General features: G+C 54.9%; 8 protein-coding genes across 8 annotated transcripts; 4 read left to right on the top strand and 4 right to left on the bottom strand.

Moving 5' to 3' along the window:
- Nucleotides 1-4: 4 nt before the first annotated feature.
- C7974DRAFT_387534 (nuclear condensing complex subunit) lies at nt 5-3,506 on the bottom strand. Its single transcript, XM_046141176.1, has 2 exons — nt 1,433-3,506; nt 5-1,386 (listed from the first exon to the last, which is right to left on the bottom strand). The coding sequence occupies exons 1-2, from the start codon at nt 3,491-3,493 to the stop codon at nt 151-153; spliced, it is 3,297 nt and encodes a 1,098-aa protein (XP_045999941.1). The 5' UTR covers nt 3,494-3,506; the 3' UTR covers nt 5-150.
- Nucleotides 3,507-3,847: 341 nt separating this feature from the next.
- Nucleotides 3,848-5,050, top strand: C7974DRAFT_421563 (tryptophan synthase beta subunit-like PLP-dependent enzyme). Its single transcript, XM_046144296.1, has 2 exons — nt 3,848-3,997; nt 4,045-5,050. Exons 1-2 carry the CDS (start codon nt 3,862-3,864, stop codon nt 5,040-5,042), a joined length of 1,134 nt encoding a protein of 377 aa, XP_045999940.1. The 5' UTR covers nt 3,848-3,861; the 3' UTR covers nt 5,043-5,050.
- Nucleotides 5,051-5,104: 54 nt separating this feature from the next.
- On the bottom strand, nt 5,105-6,440 carry C7974DRAFT_431623 (NUDIX hydrolase domain-like protein; the record flags this gene model as incomplete). The annotated part of the gene is made up of 3 exons (XM_046144793.1): nt 5,105-5,796; nt 5,849-6,286; nt 6,338-6,440. 3 exons carry the CDS (start codon nt 6,438-6,440, stop codon nt 5,105-5,107), a joined length of 1,233 nt encoding a protein of 410 aa, XP_045999939.1.
- A 208-nt stretch (nt 6,441-6,648) lies between these two features.
- On the top strand, nt 6,649-7,621 carry C7974DRAFT_353010 (oligomeric golgi complex component, COG2-domain-containing protein). Its single transcript, XM_046139527.1, has 2 exons — nt 6,649-6,745; nt 6,792-7,621. Exons 1-2 carry the CDS (start codon nt 6,731-6,733, stop codon nt 7,611-7,613), a joined length of 837 nt encoding a protein of 278 aa, XP_045999938.1. The 5' UTR covers nt 6,649-6,730; the 3' UTR covers nt 7,614-7,621.
- C7974DRAFT_329734 (ribosomal protein L1-like protein) lies at nt 7,622-8,664 on the bottom strand. Its single transcript, XM_046139065.1, has 2 exons — nt 7,836-8,664; nt 7,622-7,782 (listed from the first exon to the last, which is right to left on the bottom strand). Exons 1-2 carry the CDS (start codon nt 8,616-8,618, stop codon nt 7,687-7,689), a joined length of 879 nt encoding a protein of 292 aa, XP_045999937.1. The 5' UTR covers nt 8,619-8,664; the 3' UTR covers nt 7,622-7,686.
- Nucleotides 8,665-8,766: 102 nt separating this feature from the next.
- C7974DRAFT_387529 (uncharacterized protein) lies at nt 8,767-10,631 on the top strand. Its single transcript, XM_046141175.1, has 2 exons — nt 8,767-9,940; nt 9,992-10,631. The coding sequence occupies exons 1-2, from the start codon at nt 9,253-9,255 to the stop codon at nt 10,516-10,518; spliced, it is 1,215 nt and encodes a 404-aa protein (XP_045999936.1). The 5' UTR covers nt 8,767-9,252; the 3' UTR covers nt 10,519-10,631.
- A 281-nt stretch (nt 10,632-10,912) lies between these two features.
- C7974DRAFT_123267 (uncharacterized protein) lies at nt 10,913-12,702 on the bottom strand. The gene is made up of 3 exons (XM_046135197.1): nt 12,287-12,702; nt 11,593-12,241; nt 10,913-11,543 (listed from the first exon to the last, which is right to left on the bottom strand). The coding sequence occupies exons 1-3, from the start codon at nt 12,595-12,597 to the stop codon at nt 11,028-11,030; spliced, it is 1,476 nt and encodes a 491-aa protein (XP_045999935.1). The 5' UTR covers nt 12,598-12,702; the 3' UTR covers nt 10,913-11,027.
- Nucleotides 12,703-13,840: 1,138 nt separating this feature from the next.
- Nucleotides 13,841-16,426, top strand: C7974DRAFT_421557 (uncharacterized protein; the record flags this gene model as incomplete). The annotated part of the gene is made up of 4 exons (XM_046144295.1): nt 13,841-14,548; nt 14,597-15,237; nt 15,342-15,579; nt 15,628-16,426. The coding sequence occupies exons 1-4, from the start codon at nt 13,938-13,940 to the stop codon at nt 16,424-16,426; spliced, it is 2,289 nt and encodes a 762-aa protein (XP_045999934.1). The 5' UTR covers nt 13,841-13,937.
- Nucleotides 16,427-16,530: the final 104 nt, after the last annotated feature.

The following is a 16,530-nucleotide window of genomic DNA, read 5'->3' as shown; positions in this document are numbered from 1 at the left end:
AGACGTGGAATAACATATCATGCATTGCGACCCACCCTAAATATCGACGGGTATCAAGAAGAGCTACCGCCCAAGGCCTAAGCCAAAGCCAAACGCCGAGCCATCGCCGTCATCAGTACATAATTACATGCCAACATAACAACACGCCATTTACATAGTCATCTCCACATCATCGTCACTCGCAAGCAGTTCATCCATAATGTCCGCCTCCGTCTTCTCCGCTGCCTTCCTCGTAGGGCGCGGCGTGCTCTCTGCATCGTCGCTTTCGCTATCATCGGGGTTCAGGGGCACGCGTGTGCTCTCGCCTTGCATGCCTGCCAGCATTGTGTCGTCGTCATCGACTTCCATGTCGCTGGCGTCTGCGGATGGGGCGACGCTGGAACGAGCGACGCTTGCTCGCAGCTCCGCTGCGGGGGTTTCGCTGGGCTTTGCGGTCTCGGGGGTTACTGTGTCTTCACGTTCTTCCTGGACGACTGCGGCGTCGCCGAGGCGCTTGGTGAGCGTTGCGTCGAGCTTGATGAGGGCGTTGCGCTGTGTTGCGTCTACACCGATGCTGTTTTCCACTGCCTCGGCAACGAGTTCCTGGACGGCCTCGAGATATTCGGTATCTGCGGTCTCGCCATCTTTCGTCTTTGGCGCTGTCGCAGATATATGTAGCTTTGTAAGCAATGAGAGAAGAGGCTTGCGCTCCTCCTTCGAGCACGTGTTGGTCAGAGCTCGCTCGAGGATATCCACAGCAAGGGTTAGGTGAGGAAGCTCAGATTCTACGCTCCAGTTCGTCTTTCCATCAAGGCCAAGTTCTGACTGACCGACGACCTTGCGACCATCTGTCCAGTCTGCCAATTGCGCGGTGATGATAGGCCAGCCGACCATTTCACCTTCTTCTTCCTCTACAAGCTCATCTCGGTTGACTAGGAGTCTGGAGACAATCGAAACAGTGATGCCAGCCATGAGAGTGGCGTTCTTGATCTTGGAATGACAGAAGGCAGGGATGAAGTAGGTCACCCCCTGTTTCATCGCGGGACTCTGAATCCCGTCGGGATCAAAGTACTTCATCGTAAATGCTCTGACAATGTCTTCGGTTGCGTCCGGAGGTAGGAGGTCAAAGAAAACTAGCTTTTGCGCCGCATCACATGCAGTTTGTCCGACCTGTGCATCATCTGAATCAAGGCCCCTAAGCAGAGCTTTGATCAGTGGTCTCATTGCTGGGCTTTGCTCGGGCACCTCGGACTGCTCTGTCGTGTCGGGGTCGGGTTCGGGTGGAGCTAGGATTTGAGGATGTATCATGACCATATCACAGAGAGCTTGGAGCACGATCACCTTCAGATCCTCATGTCCCTTGTTATAGCAGTAGAAGAAGAGCGGAAGGTTCGTGACCGCGAGATCCTATAGCTGTTAATGTCTGAAGGGTTGGCTCGTTGCTGCTACTTACCTTATTAAGGAGAGCTGCGCTTCCAAGGCAGAGGACACCAAGCTCACGAATGACCGGGTTGCCTTGGTCCTGCACAGCAGGGATGATAAGCGTGTTCAACATGCTTCTCAAGTTGGTGTTGGTCTCTATGTCGCAGGTCACGTTCTGAAGCGTGTAATGCACGATACACAGGCACTTCCTGTACACGGCAGTCTCTTGAAGTTCCCTCATCGCTCTCTCTTCAGGGGTAGTATTCTTTGACGACTTTGGCGCTTTAGTGGCTGCTGGAGCAGGGCTGCTGCGCTCAGATTGAGCAGAATGGAAACTTTCCGCGCCGTCTCCAACCTCGGTTGTGTCGTCGTCCTCGTCTGCCAGTGTGTCACGTACTTCTGCAATAGCTTCAGAAATAAGAGCGCAGAAGTCCGCTTCGCCGCTCTTGCCGCATACTATACGGAGCACTTCAATAGCTACCCTTGTGCTTTCGTCTGGGAGAGAAGCTCGGCCTACCGCATCTCGTGTAAGGTTGTACATCTGTCTTCTGCCAAGTTCATCTGAGAAATCGAGGGTGAGAGATATTTGTAAAAGCTGGTTGACAACGAAAGTGCGATCGTTCACATCTTCGTCTACGTTGTCCAGCGTCGGGTCGTCCTCGTCCAGTGCCGAGAAACGTTCAATATCTTCGGCCAGAAGATTGAGATGTTTCTGAAGACTGACGGCGAATCCTGACACAGTGGGCAGTTTGTCTTCGATGAGTTCCCGCACGCGATCGTCGTCCGTAGCCTGGCCATAGTCGTTCAAAGTTCGTACCAGGAACGCACCTGGAGGATCCAGTTTTAGCCAAAACTCAGCATCGAATTCCATGGCTTCGAGATAGTCGGGTCTTCCTTTCCAGAACTCCTTCATTGCTTCATGAGCCATTCCGCCTTCCCTGCCTGAGCGGGGAAGATCAATGCGCTCTATCAGCTCGCACAGACCTGCACGGCTTGGCGGGATGTTGGCACCCTCCACTTTCTCCTCCTCTGGCCGCGTGTCGTATGAGGAAGCACTGTACTCGATCCAGTTTTCACAAAACAGCTGTGCGGCAGCTTTCCGTACCGAGTCGTCTCGATCTCTCAGACCCCAGCGTATCAACTTCTCGCGCTCGATGAGCGAGAGGTGACGGAAGTCTCCAATGTTAGGCAGGATATGCGTGTAGACGATCCTTCGTGATGCAGGGTCCAAGTCTCGAGCGCGTTCAAGCTGAGAACGCAACGTCGACTTGTGATAAGGTAGATTTCTCAGGATGACGCGTCGTACTTGGGGATCAGGGTCATTGGCCATGATGTCTGCAAGCTTGTCGCGGATTGAGCCGGCCTCGTCGTCACTGTCTTCTTCTTCCTCATCGTCGTCGTCATCGATAAGGCGACCCAGGCCCAATATCGCCTGCACGCGCACAGAAGCCTCTTTGTCCCGCAAGCGCTTTGAGAGATGCACTTTGATAAGGGCGAAGAGGTCGGGGTCAAGGTGTTCGAGAGTGTTGGTGATCTGTGCGATTGTCTGGGTGGCGCGTAATCGGACTGTTTTGTCTTTCGAATAGATTAGGGGAAGGAGGAGCTTGAAAATCCGCGGGATAAGCCGTTCGCTGAGCGTCTCCGGCACTGGCTCCCCCTGTTCTTCCAACGCAGCGGAGAGCTTGTGGTCCTTCTCTGTCGCATGTTTGAGGAACATTGTGAGAAATCGGATGACGCGGTCGCCTGCAGATTCGCTCCTCTTGACATTCATGACACGCAAGATGACGCGCAGCAGTTCCTCATTGAAATCGTCTGCGTCAAAGTGCTCGCTCTCTTCTTCCTGGGCCTTCCTGCCTTTCTTGGCAGTCGCCGGTTCGTCGACACATTTTTCCTGTATCTTGCGGAGGGTGACGGCGAGCTTGCGCTGTGTTGCTGTAGTCTTCTGGGCGTCGCTGAACACCTGCGCAATACGGATGCGCAGGGAGGTGACGGGGCCCTCGTCAGGAATCTCGACCGCCGCTGCCCGCGCTGTCCGCGTGCCGGCGCCTGTACGTGCTGTGCGCGTCGCGCGCGTCGTCGTCCTCGCTGGCATGGTGGGCGGCGGGGGTGGTGTTGGTCCGGTCGCTCTACGGCTGCGTCTATGTTTGTTTACACTGCTGGACTAGGCCCAATCGGGACTCCCGCGGCGACACCGACTGCATGTACCAGATGCACCAGATGCACCGGATGCAAGACTGCTTTTCTAGACTGCAGCTCTCAACACCATGAAAGACTTGTCGTCTGGATACATCAACGTCCCCGATTCGGATCAGCGTCTGATGGACCCAGTCACCCAATGCATGCGCGAGCCGATGGCGACATTCGGGTCGTCGCGCTAGCTCCGAAGGCGATGGTCTGATTCGATCATCGACAGCTTGAAATACTGCGAGCTTCGGACGCCTCCAGCACGCAACACACACAATGTTCAGGACAGCAGCGCGGCAATTTGCCGCCTCGGCGCGCCGGAGTGCGGACGCTGTCTCCTTCGAGGCCCACCACCAGACGGCAATTGGCATTTCCAAGGCGCAGGGAGTCGGACAGCGGGGCTTCCTTGATGGTACGCCCTCCACATCCATGCGAAACAACATGCTAATCCGTACGCAGCGATTGGCAACACGCCTTTGATCCGTCTCAAGAAGCTCTCCGAGGAAACCGGCTGCAACGTACTGGGCAAAGCCGAGTTCCAGAACCCAGGCGGCTCCGTCAAAGACCGCGCCGCGCTCTTCGTCGTCGAGCACGCCGAAAAAGCCGGCCTGCTCAAACCCGGCGGCACTGTCATCGAGGGCACCGCCGGCAACACGGGCATCGGGCTCGCCCACGTGTGCCGCTCCAAGGGCTACAAGCTCGTCATCTACATGCCCAACACGCAATCGCAGGGCAAGATCGACCTGCTGCGCCTGCTCGGCGCCGAAGTCTACCCCGTCCCCGCCGTCGCCTTCGACAACCCAGAGAACTACAACCACCAGGCCAAGCGCCACGCCGACCGCCTCGACAACGCCGTCTGGACCAACCAGTTCGATAACACCGCGAACAGACAGGCTCACATCGAGACCACGGGCCCCGAGATCTGGTACCAGACAGAGGGCAAGATCGATGCGTTCACGTGCGCCACCGGCACCGGCGGTTCGCTTGCAGGCACTACGCGCTACCTCAAGGAGAAGAGCGGCGGCCGCGTCAAGGCGTTCCTCGCGGACCCGCCCGGCAGCGTGCTGCACAGCTACATCCAGTCAGGCGGCAAGCTGGCGGAGCGCCAGGGCGGCTCGATCACCGAGGGCATTGGGCAGGGCCGTGTGACGGATAACTTGCGCCCGGATATCGATCTGCTGGACGGCAGTGTGCATATCAGCGACGAGAAGACGATTGAGATGGTATACCGCTGTCTGGATGAGGAGGGGCTGTATCTGGGTGCCAGCTCGTGCTTGAATGTTGTGGCGGCCAAGGAGGTCGCGGAGAAGCTGGGCAAGGGGAGTACCGTCGTGACGCTGCTGTGCGATGGCGCGTACAGGTATGCGGACCGTCTGTTCAGCAGGAAGTGGCTGGAGGAGAAGAAGCTGTACGGCGCGATACCGGAGCGTTTGAGGAAGTACATCGTGCTGCCGTAGACATCTATACATATAATCTTCTCGTCATCTATGCATCTACGCTGCTCTACCCAACTCCAAAATCACATCATTGGCGCCCCGCTCGCAAATCCGTTCACCAGCGCGCTAATCAGCTGGTGCGCAATCGCCGTCTGCGGCGGCAATCTCAATCCTCCCTCCTTCCACTCTGGCCCAGGCTCCTCACCCAGCCCACTGGTCCCCACCCGCAGCGCCTCCCTGACCTCGTCGGCCGAGAACCACTTCGCATCCTCCAACTCCGCGTCGTGCCCAAGATGCACCGTCTCGCCGCCCGGCACCGCCTGCCCCACAGCCCCAATCATGAGATTCGCAGGGTACGGCCATGGCTGGGTAGAATGGATAACGACGCGCCCGAGATGCACGCCGCTCTCCTCCCACACCTCGCGCCTAACCGCCTCCTCGACGCTCTCCGCGGGCTCGAGGAAGCCGGCAAGCGTGCTGTACCAGTACGCAGGCCAGCGCTTCTGGCGGCCGAGCAGGATGCGGGCGCCGTCTGCGCTAACGACGGCCATGATGACGGTGGGGTCGGTGCGCGGGAAGCACAGGTTGGAGATGCCGGTGCGGGTAGCGCAAGGGGGCCTTTCGGGGTTGGCGGCGACGGCGGGCGCGATGTCTTTGGGCGGGCAGGTGCGCTTGAAGCCGGCGTTGACGGAGAGGGTTTTGTGGCCGCAGCTGGCGCAGAAGGGGTTGCGCGCGTTCCAGTCGAGCAGGTGGCGGGCTTCGGCGTAGATGGCGGCTGGCGGGTGTTAGTGGGGAGTGTGTTTACGTTTACTTGGACGGTTTGTTACCTTCTTCTGCAGGCAGACTCATGTGCATCCTCCCCTTGCTGAAGTCGAGCCCCTGGCCTTGCACCTTCGTAATGAGCGCCTCGGCGGCATCTTTGACGGTCTCCTTGGGCGTGACGTCGACGGCAAACCACGGCTGGCCTTTGTAGTGCTCCTTGTACACGAAGCCCTCCTTCCGCTCGTCTAGACCCAAGAAGACTATCTGCGGGATGTACAGGCTCGAATTGTACTGTGCAATAACATCGCTCTCGCTAACGTTGAAGATGTCCTTGCCGATGATAGGCTCTACATCCGCGTACGTGACGCGCGCCAGCGCCGAAGGCGATTCAACGAGCGGCTCAATGTTGCGGAACAGCAGGAACGTGGCCGAGGGGTGGCGCAGCGCCGACGAGAGGAACGTGTGGTCACCGCGGAGGAACGACACGCGGTTCAGCGGCGAGCCTGGGTGCAGTTAGACACAGAATACGATCGCACAGAGAGCGCCGGGCGTACCGGAGAAGTAGTTCGCAACTTCCTTGCCAAACTTGCGGCTCAGCATCGAATCGACAGTCGGGTGCGCGGGCTCGGGGAGATCGGGCTGGGGAAGCGGGGCCATGGTCTTGTAGTAGAGTGTGTGCGGCGACCGAGGCAATGGGCGTGGACGAGGTGTGCAGAGGTGCAGAAGGGAGAAGTGTCGCCCGCCACATCGCGACATAGCCGGCGCTGCCCCACGGCAGACGGCGGGGCGAGTGCTTGGTAATGTGTCGTCACGAAGCGTTGCCGCGGTTCGGAGCTTTAAGCTTATCGAAAGTTTATCTGGACCACCGCGATCGCTGGGACGCGGGGAGCGCGACGGACACGTGCCACAGATCCTCGACACCTTTGACCGTCGTCAAAGTAGACACAATGAGCCAATTCTACGTACGCATCGCTGTCCCTCATACAGTACCTGCACTAACTCCGCTAGATCTCCGACACCCGCACGCCCTCGCCCACCACCTCCGACGACGAGGACCTCGACACGCTCCCCTTCGCCAAACCCCTGCAACGCAGCGACTTCCTCACGCCCACCTTCACGCCCTCAGCCTACCTCTCCACACTCTCCAACCGCCACCAGACACTCGAGGACCTACGCTCTGAACTGCGCGCGCGCTCGCAACTCCTGTCACGCGAACTGCTCGACCTGGTCAATGCCAACTACGCCGACTTCCTGACGCTGGGCAATAGTCTGCGCGGCGGCGAGGAGCGCGTCGAGGGCGTGCGCGTCGGGCTGCTGGGGTTCGCGAAGGAGGTCGCGGTGCTGGAGGCGCTGGTGCGCGAGCGCGAGGAGGAGGTGCGTGTGTTGGTGCAGGAGCGGCGGTTGGTGCGGCAGCGGATTGAGGTTGGGCGGCGGCTGATCGGGATTGAGGAGCGGTTGAGGGAGTGCGAGGAAGGGGTTGCTGTTGAGGCGCGGGACGGGGAGCTGAGTGACAGCAGTGAGAGCGAGGATGAGGATGGGGAGGGGTACGGCACGAGTGTTGCGCGGTTGAGGAAAAACGTCGTACAGTACAGACTCGTCAAGGAGGCGGTCAAGGGGCTGGAGGAGCATCCGTTTGTGGTGGCACAGACAGCGAGGCTGGGCAAGGTGCGGAGCACGTTGTTACTCGACCTGAGCACTGCGCTGCAGCAGGCGAAGCGAGCTGGGACTGCTGGTTCAGACAGGGTGATGCAGATTATGAAAGTGTACGCGGACATGGAGGAGCCCGGGGAGGCGGTTAAGGTGCTCAAGGCGCTGAAGACGAGGCATTGAGTTCATCATAATACCAACATAGCGGTGGCGTTAATATGGTACATTGTTTGTACAACGGAAAAGCTATATGAATTTACAACGGGCCGTTGAGCAGGGCCGGGGATATCGAGTTGGCGCCCTTGAACTCGCCGCTTAGTGTGAATCCTGGCGAGTTTGTAGAGCTGAGGACCTGGCAAGCTGTTAGTGAATGTTATGGTGTTCCTTCCAAAGATTGCGACATACCACTTCGTGGATCTCCTTGTTGACGCGGCCTTGCAGCAGTGACATCTCGTGCTTCAAAGCATCCATGAACTTCTTAATGTTATCCTGCAATTCCGCAGGAGTGAAGCCCAGCTGACCGACCGCCATGCGAATTACGCCCATCCTTTCTCTGAACTCGCTGCCACCGACGATGTTCCCAACAGATGATGCGATGTTGTCCACGACCGTGCCGGTCTTCGCGGTTGGCATCATGCCCCTAGGACCCAAAATCCTCGGCATTCCCGCCTTGGTCAACTTCTGTAGCGAGTCGGCGTGGCAGATGACCATGTTGAAGTTGAAAACCCCCGCCTTGACCTGCTCGAAGATCTCGTCCTCACCAATCAATGCCGCACCCGCTGCGCGCGCCTCCTGCCCAGCCTTCGAGTCCGGGGGCGCGACAACCCAGATGCGAATATCGGTCTTAACCGTGTGCGGCAGCCGTATTCTGCTGCGCACCGACGGACTGTTCTTGATCGTGCGCAGCCGGACGGCCACCTCGTACTTGGAGGAGCTCGGTTCCCGCCCGACTTCGAAGGCGCGGATGTATCGCATTGCGTCAACGAGGGCGAAGTGCTCTGTTCCCGACAGGTCGTATTGCGTGAATGCGGTGGCCGCCTTCTTCTTCGGCGTCTTTGTTCCTTTGCAGCGGACGGTCTGGTATGTGGGCGTTGCGAATCGACATACTGCGGGGCGGATGATCGACGGCGACGATGCAGCGAGTCGTGTCACGCTGAAGGACGCTGCGAGCGCGCGTGGGGCGGCCATTGTGTTGCAGGTGTTGAAGTTGCCGCGTCCAAAAGTAAAGTCGAAGTTCGGACGTACAAGCCAATCAACGTCTGCAAGGCTAGCGGTTGCTAGCGCGTCTGCCGTTGGAAGGTCATCTCGGCTCCCAGCCTCCCCATCAAAGTATGAGCCTCACTCATCTTTCGGCCATTGCACGTCACTCTTTTGCACCCTCTGTCAACCTCTATTTAACTACCTCGACAGTTCGACCGCCCTCGCTGACCACTGTCATCTGCCCGTCGCTTGCATCGCACAGCAGCGTCAGTGGTCTCCGTCGAAATCTACTACTTTCTTTGGCAGCGTTGTCTTGTTGGGAACCATAGCTGCGTGCGTCCCGCGATCAGACTCATTCCACCATCCTTGTGAAGGCCCCATACGAGCGTTACGCGGCGACTGAGGCTACTCAGGCGTCGGTATTCGTCCGCTTGGGGGGTGGTTATCAGGCTGGTGCGGGCACATAGTCGCGCAGTGTGGTCTCCGGCAAGATACACTTCTGCTACAGAGTCAGAGCTGCTCTGTGCTTCGCGCACCAAAGCTTGGGTGGGTGGGTTCTTGTGTACCACTCAGTCACAAGGGACTACTTTTCTGTAAGTGTATAGTCTCGCAGTGCAGAAAGATGGCATGTTTTGTTCCAAAGAAGACAGTCCCCGCGCGGGTCTATGATGGTAATTCTAACCTTGGGTCATCGTTGCCTTGTAACCTAGTGTTCAAGACGAACTCCTCAAAAGCGGTAGTTTTGGACGCGATACAGCCCCCTCGAGCCACGCTTTGCATAGAGTTTCCTCTGGTCATAAACGAGGATGGATCTGCACTTGCCTACGTTTTGCTGTGTCATGCCACCTACATGACCTCTGGAAAACTTCGGCTTGGCGATACCACTGGTCTTGCCCCGGAAGTATTGAAATCGTATTTGCGCAACCCCGAACCGGAATTGGCCACACTGTCGTTGAACCTTAAGAAAGCGTGTTCTGCCCTGTACCTGCCTCTTTCACCGGACTCTACGCATGGAAACAGTAGCTTCATCCACATTGACGATCTTCAAAAGCTTGCTCGAGTCACAAAGTTGGGCGTACTGTTCGACAAAAAGCATCTGAGCCGCGACCATCAGCCAATCCTCGCGCACTTTGTTCAAAATCCTAAACGATTCGTCGATTTCGACGTGCAATACTACGAAAAGAAAGGTTACAAACTCGCGGTCTTGACAGGTAAAGACGTTGAGCTCGCAGATCCAGAGGCAGACGTTACCACTGAGGATGAGGCTTGGCCGCCAAGATACGATCTGGACTCGGAAACGTCGCGCCGCTGTAAGTATTTCGCGTTTCTGTCAGTAGCTGTCTAGTTGCTTATTCCCAAAGTGCCTTTGACAAACAAGGCCTCGGACACGGGTCAAGGCGGCGGACATAAGAAACCCAAGAAACTCTGTGTTACCTTCGGCCCAAGTCCCGATCTTGCTACCTTCGAAAACATTGTCCCGCCGGGCAAAGTTGCGGGCGCTGTAGACGATGATGTAGGTGAGCCCTTGATCACAAGAAATCGCAACCTTGTTGCCGCCTATACGGAGAAATTTGAGCAAGCTCTTGCTCGCCCTCACGGACAATTTATGGAACTGTCCCAACCACTCAAAGGCGAAAGATCTGATATCCTGGATGCTATCCGGAATCTTGATGTGAAGCTCACAAAGATGGACAGAGCGCTCACAGACCAAGCCCAGCGACTAGATGCACTAGAAGAGCAAGTAAGAACCCGTAAAAGGAAGAAACGGGAATTAGCGCTGGACAAAAGAGCCCTTATGGCGAGGAAAATGAAAGCAAGGAAGGAGTGTAGAGAATTGAAAAGGCTGTCTAAGTTGTTGCGGAAGCGGGAGCGTGAGCTCAACAACTGAGGATCCATATACGGACAGAGCAACAATGATGTGTAATTTAGAACCACATAGCGTTTCGTAGCTAACAATGATAGTATGGCTCGACTCACATATGCCATTAGTCGTTAATACCCTAACGCAGTGCAAAAATTCGACAACTTGGGGCGCAGTCCGTTGCGAATGTGCATGGTGAAAGACTGCGGAACGTTATTAGCCGCTCTGTTCCGAGTTCCGAGTTTCGAGTCCAGGTCAGAAAGTGAGAGCGACCGTGTTCGATACCTTTCGTATACCTTCCCCAAGAGGCAGGTTCGCTTATGGTACTTGCTGATGATGTCATCGACATCCAGTGGCGTCGCTACTCAAAGACCCCGTTACAACGTCGTATGTAAGGTTGTCTAACATCTCGGCTTATATCAAGCTGGTAAAAGTTGTACACAAAGTTCTCAATAAGAACGAATCTTGTCTATAAAGGTATAAAAATCGACTTGCTAACTAACCAAACTCCCACTCCGGAACCTGTCCTTACAAAGCTACCCCCTCTGGACACTCAGCAAGACTTTCGACATCGAAGCCATGGTACTCTGCGAGTTGCTCGCCGTCATCACCGCCAAAGCCCCAAATACCACTGACGCCACCATCCCGACCCGTGTCCAGTTCACCAATTTTGGTTCCTTCTCGTCATCCCAGAGCGCGCTGTGTGGCCGGTCGGGCATGGGCAGCGACTTGCAACGGGCCGCTCCGAGCGAGCTTTCGCAGATCATATCGACCATCTTGTCCGAGCCGGACATGGGCATGATGTATTTTGCGATGAACTTGGACACAAGGGTGTCCATGGCCTGAAGGCTCTGCAAGTCGTGCGAAGCCTTGAGCATCTTGGAGGCGCGCTCGTGGCGGATGCGCTGAGTTTCCTGGAAAGCGTGCACGATGTTTGCGTCGGTCAAGGGGGTAGACTTGTCTTTGCTTTGCAGCAGCGTGTGCAGCTGGTCTGCGAGGACTACGGCGTCTTCGATAGCGCTGTTGCCGCCTTGGCCCCCGATGGGGTTGAACTAATGGTCGTGTTAGCTGATGTCTTGCAGTGAAGTGTGCTTGAGGTACCTTGTGAGCAGCGTCTCCGATGGTCATGATGCGGTTGTAATGCCATTTCTTGAACACGACCTCCGGAAGAGCTTGCAAAGTTGCTGTTGTGCGTGTTGCGTAAAGTTCGCCAAAGGTAAGGTCGGCGGCCAAAGGATCTGCAGCATGCTCGGCAGCTAATGTATCTCTCTCTTCGTCTGTAAAGCGCGGAATATCATCGTACAATCCATGGGCTGTGGTCGGCAGTTTCTTGAACAGGAACCAGTAGATGCGATGATTAGGGCCAGTAGAAATGAGGTAGGAGCTATTCTGCCCCACTACATTGAACGAGGAAAACGCCTTGACCTTGTTTGTTGGCGGTGATATGCCAAAGATACAGCAGTACTCAGTTGGAGCCTTGGATCGCTCGCTCACAGAAAAATACCCGGGGGTTTCTTGGTCCGCAAGCCTCCACATCTCGCGGCGTACGACGCTGTGAATACCATCGGCGCCAACGAGCACCTCTCCAGTGATAGTCTCTCCATGTGAAGTGGTGACTTGAACTTTGCCGGGGAGTTGCTCGACCTTTGCGACGCCTTTATTTGTGAGGACCTTTGACTTGTCGCGCAGGTTGTCATATAGAATCTGAATAAGCATCTGGCGGTCTAAGAAAATGGGTTTGTACCCGAGACTATCCATGTCAGTAATGGAGTTATGTATCGGTTGGAATGCATACCGACTTCCCATCTTCCCAGAAGCGTCTTTTGCTTTCAAGATGATGTGGCCACTGTCATTCATCATAGACAATTCCCGGAAAGGATCTGCGTCTGCACTGACGGCCTTGATAGCATCGTAGCAGCCAATCTGATCTAGGATACGGAGACCGTTTGGAAATATGCCGATACTTGCGCCCAGATCAGGGGCGACCTTCTCATACTTCTCCAAAACCAGGAAGTCAATTCCGAGTTGCTCGAGCGTGTTGGCAAGAGTGAGTCCAGCAACGCTGCCACCTGCTATCAGAACTTGCGTGTGTTTCTGCGTAGACATTTTGAGAACCACCAGGATCAATGGTCTTAACGATATGAAAAAGGTATGGGTGATAAAAGCGGATTGATGTATGACACTGAGTTGATATAGGACGCCATGATCGGCTGCATAGACGATACCTCATTTGAGCTTCGCCCACAGGGGCTCGATGTCCTTCTCAAATCTCGTCCGGGTATAGACGTTGAGACGAGCTTCGCAACATTCGCTGACCATGAAACTGCTATACGGTCTAATCCGCACGTTGGGCACGATAAGTTGTACGAAAGTTTCGTCGTCAAGTGAAGGGCTGCCTTTCTCTGTCCGAGCCGAGCTTGACGTGTCTGCGTGTCTTAGTGACGCGAACGCCGACGCAGTTGTCGGAACTTTCTTTCCTCCGAGAGGCCCTGCCCTACGGGTACCACCGAGTGCTGTTATCCCTGCCGAGCGAGTGGGAAATCCCCAACCCGACCAGAAGCCTGTTGATGCGAAAACAGCACCCGCAGAGTGGAGAAATGGGCCCTAAAAGTGTTGCATAAGCCCCATGCAATTATGCAAAGGAACTAAGTCTCCAAGTCGTACAGGAGGATTAGGTCTTAGGCATGCATTCAGCAAGTTAGAAGCTCCAGGGGAGTAGTGTAGCTGTTCTAGATTAATCAAACCCTTAACGGAGACCTGTAAGCTAATAACCGGACGAACTACACCCCTGTACGACGTACTAAGGTACGTGCCTCTAGCCCCCAAGATAGATTGTACGATGTTGTACAACGCTATGTCTCCTTTCGTGTCTTCCTTCACCATGCCCCTTCGGAAAACCCCCTCCCCCTGCACGCCCCAATCTTACATATCTATACACAAAGAGAGCACCACTAATAAGGAGTTTGAAGTGGTAAAAATTGGTGTAAGTAAGCGACATTCGCTGCATCACTGCACAGAACTCTAGTTCTGTGCATGATCGAGAGTTCGGAGGTCAATTGCAAGGGTCGGAGCTTCGGGGCGTCAGGCATCCGGCCGCACCCAGCCTATCACCTATCAACCCACAGGATCCTGACCTTCGATTTCAATCTTGTACATGATAATAATAACGCGACTGATGTGCTGCTGATCCCAACTGTTGACGAGGTGGCAACCACAGAGTGAAGTCAGCTGGACTCTGGTCGACCCAATAACGATTGGTGTTCTCCTTAGACGTTCAATGAGGCTCAGAGCGTGCGATCAGCAGAGAATCTTGGACGCCTTGCAGCATTGCGCCACAGTCCTAAAATAACATCGCTTCACGAACTTGTTGTTGACTGTCGCAATGCCACTTCTCATATACGTTTAATTGGTTCTGCAACCGCAATTTTGTTGACGACGCAGTCGCCATGTTGACGCGCATTCTAAATGACACCACCTCTCGGATCAAGGCCTTCGTGAACACCAGTAGCAGCTATCGCCGGGCGAATAGTGCGGAAATGACTGAGCTTACACCTGGTAGCAGCGAGAACCTCAGTACCAGCAAACTGCACGCAGCGAAGGACTTCGATGCTAAAACAATACCCTCATCCGAATCTGGCAAGCCGCGATCTTTGCAGCGAAGCAAACAACGTTTTTCTGGTTGGAGGTTTGGTACTCTCAACTTCGCGATATGTGCATCTATAGTCTTCCTCATCAACCTCATCGTCACCATCTGGGGATCGGCAGCTCACAAGGAGGACGAGAATCTCCTGACCGAAGGAGAATGTGGGCGCATCAAGAAAATGAATTCCGGACTTCATATCCTCATCAACGTTCTAAGCACTATGTTGCTGAGCGGCAGCAACTATTGTATGCAGTGCTTGTCTGCTCCCACTAGGGGTGAGATTGATAAAGCACATGGTGAGAGAAAATGGCTCGATATCGGGGTACCCAGTCTTCGAAATCTAAGACGTATCAGTCGACCGAGGCTGGTCTTGTGGTGGTTGCTGGCTATCAGCTCTCTTCCACTTCATCTACTGTAAGCTCTTCACCAATAGAGAAGGGTTATAATAACAAATTATCTCAGATACAACTCCGCTGTTTACGCGTCTATATCAACCAACAGCTACTTCGGATTCATGGTTGACCAGTCGTTTCTAGACAGTCCCACATGTTTAAATTGCACCACCGCCTTTCCTAAAGAGCCCTTCGCTAAACAAACGTTGAAAACACTCTGGGATAAGTCACAGAATGGCTCACTTGATAGACTAGAGCCTTCCGAGTGCGTGAACGCATACGGCACCAAGATACAATCAGCCAGGCGTAACCTCTTCGTTGTGCTAGCCGACGGGAACTTCAGTTCTGTGTACTCCAGTCCAGAAAACCCAGGAAACAACTGGATCAATAACACGAACTTCCTCTCAGCCTGGCTTTCCCGTGCAGAGGCTGGCCTAACGCACTATCAGAACAACGTTCAATCTCCATTCGGCTGGATATGCAGCGGATTACCCACAGAACGACCATCCCAACCATGTATCAACCGACTTGAGGAGGTGAAAAGATTTTCCGAACCTTGGACAGTGGCTGTCAGCTGCTCTGGAGGACCTCCGGGTTATTGCGATCACAATCGGTGGCCTGTCGATCATTGCCTTAGCGAACCAGCTGAACCACGATGTCGCCTGCACTTCAGCCCGTTGATCGCAATTATCGTCACAGCACTCAATTTTTGTAAGTCTCAACGCTGTGACGCAACGAGATCTCGGTAGTCATATGGCAGGACTTGGCTGTTACAGACGGTTGCCATAGGTACACGGAGACTGACACCATGGTAGGCAAAGCATTGCTGATGTTTTACATCGTATACTCTTTGAAAGAAAATCCACTCATGACCACGGGTGATGCGGTAGCGTCTTTCCTTGACGAGAGCGATAGTACAACGAACACATTGAGTCTACTTAGCATCCGCGATGAAAAGCGAGGTTACAGTGCAGGTGCAGTCACCTGGGATAACCCCCGCCGACGGTGGAAGGATGTCACAAGCAGAAGGCGACGTACGACGATTATCGTGCTGTATGGCCACTCGATGTGCTGCCCAGTAACCAGCTGACACAAGACTAGATTCGCGATCGCCTTAATCATTGTCATAGCGTTACTCATCTGGGGAATCAGAGAGATGAATCAACTCATGTCGATGACTACATATAACGCCCTGCGCCTCGGCTTCGGCACTGTCGATCCTCGGGCTATGATCTCCAGCGGTCAGCTACCCAAGAACATGGTGGCTCTCGCCCTCATCGCCAATTTGCCCCAAGTCATTCTATCATTCCTGTACTTTGCGTACAACGGCCTGTTCACGGCGATGCTCATGGGCTACGAATGGACGTCCTACGCACACAAGCGAAAAGGGCTCCGCACTTCGCGCGTACCAACCGGAAACCAAAGATCCACGTACTTCCTTCAGCTACCGTACCGGTTCGGGCTACCTCTTGTTATCCTCGGCGGCTTGCTGCACTGGCTAGTCTCGCAAAGTATCTTTGTGGTGTCTTTCGACTTGTACGACGAATTCGGGGAGCCATTGTTCGCGAGCATGAACCCCAACTGGGATTTCGCAACCAAGACCATTGGCTACTCCCCGGTCGCTATGCTGGCTGTCATCATCCTGGGAGTGCTGATGGTTGTCGCTATCATCGGCTTTGGGTACATACCATACAAGCCTGGCATGCCTGTCGCAGGGAGCTGCAGTTTGGCTATCAGTGCAGCTTGCCACCCGGAGCAGCACTCTGAGACAGGATATGGGCTACTTTCGGAGCAGAAGCTGCAGTGGGGCGTTGTTAGCACTAGTACGGATGGGATCGGGCACTGTGCATTTTCGAGCAAGGAGGTTGGGGTGCTGGTCAAGGGACGAATGTATTCTTGATGGTATCTGTTGTTCTCAATTTCGATTCTTCTGGAACTTCGTAAGCTACAACAGTCTCCGTCATGTGGCATTGGCCAGATGTGCAGATCTCCAGAAACAGGGGT

This window comes from Boeremia exigua, assembly GCF_020726555.1.
Source record: "Boeremia exigua strain MPI-SDFR-AT-0100 chromosome Unknown C7974scaffold_3, whole genome shotgun sequence".
In the NCBI taxonomy this organism is placed as follows: domain Eukaryota; kingdom Fungi; phylum Ascomycota; class Dothideomycetes; order Pleosporales; family Didymellaceae; genus Boeremia; species Boeremia exigua.
The sequence above is the reverse complement of the archived record's forward strand: the minus strand, read 5'-3'. Positions and strand labels throughout refer to the sequence as shown.

Coding starts and splice junctions, on each gene's coding strand:
- C7974DRAFT_387534 (XM_046141176.1), bottom strand. CDS start 3,493: ATGCCAGCGAGGACGACGACGCGCGCGACGCGCACAGCACGTACAGGC. Junction 1,387..1,432: donor GCGCAGCTCTCCTTAATAAG/GTAAGTAGCAGC, acceptor TAACAGCTATAG/GATCTCGCGGTCACGAACCT.
- C7974DRAFT_329734 (XM_046139065.1), bottom strand. CDS start 8,618: ATGGCCGCCCCACGCGCGCTCGCAGCGTCCTTCAGCGTGACACGACTC. Junction 7,783..7,835: donor ACAAGGAGATCCACGAAGTG/GTATGTCGCAAT, acceptor ACAGCTTGCCAG/GTCCTCAGCTCTACAAACTC.
- C7974DRAFT_123267 (XM_046135197.1), bottom strand. CDS start 12,597: ATGTCTACGCAGAAACACACGCAAGTTCTGATAGCAGGTGGCAGCGTT. Junction 12,242..12,286: donor TCTGGGAAGATGGGAAGTCG/GTATGCATTCCA, acceptor TGACATGGATAG/TCTCGGGTACAAACCCATTT. Junction 11,544..11,592: donor TCGGAGACGCTGCTCACAAG/GTACCTCAAGCA, acceptor CACGACCATTAG/TTCAACCCCATCGGGGGCCA.
- C7974DRAFT_421563 (XM_046144296.1), top strand. CDS start 3,862: ATGTTCAGGACAGCAGCGCGGCAATTTGCCGCCTCGGCGCGCCGGAGT. Junction 3,998..4,044: donor ACAGCGGGGCTTCCTTGATG/GTACGCCCTCCA, acceptor ATCCGTACGCAG/CGATTGGCAACACGCCTTTG.
- C7974DRAFT_387529 (XM_046141175.1), top strand. CDS start 9,253: ATGGCATGTTTTGTTCCAAAGAAGACAGTCCCCGCGCGGGTCTATGAT. Junction 9,941..9,991: donor CTCGGAAACGTCGCGCCGCT/GTAAGTATTTCG, acceptor TTATTCCCAAAG/TGCCTTTGACAAACAAGGCC.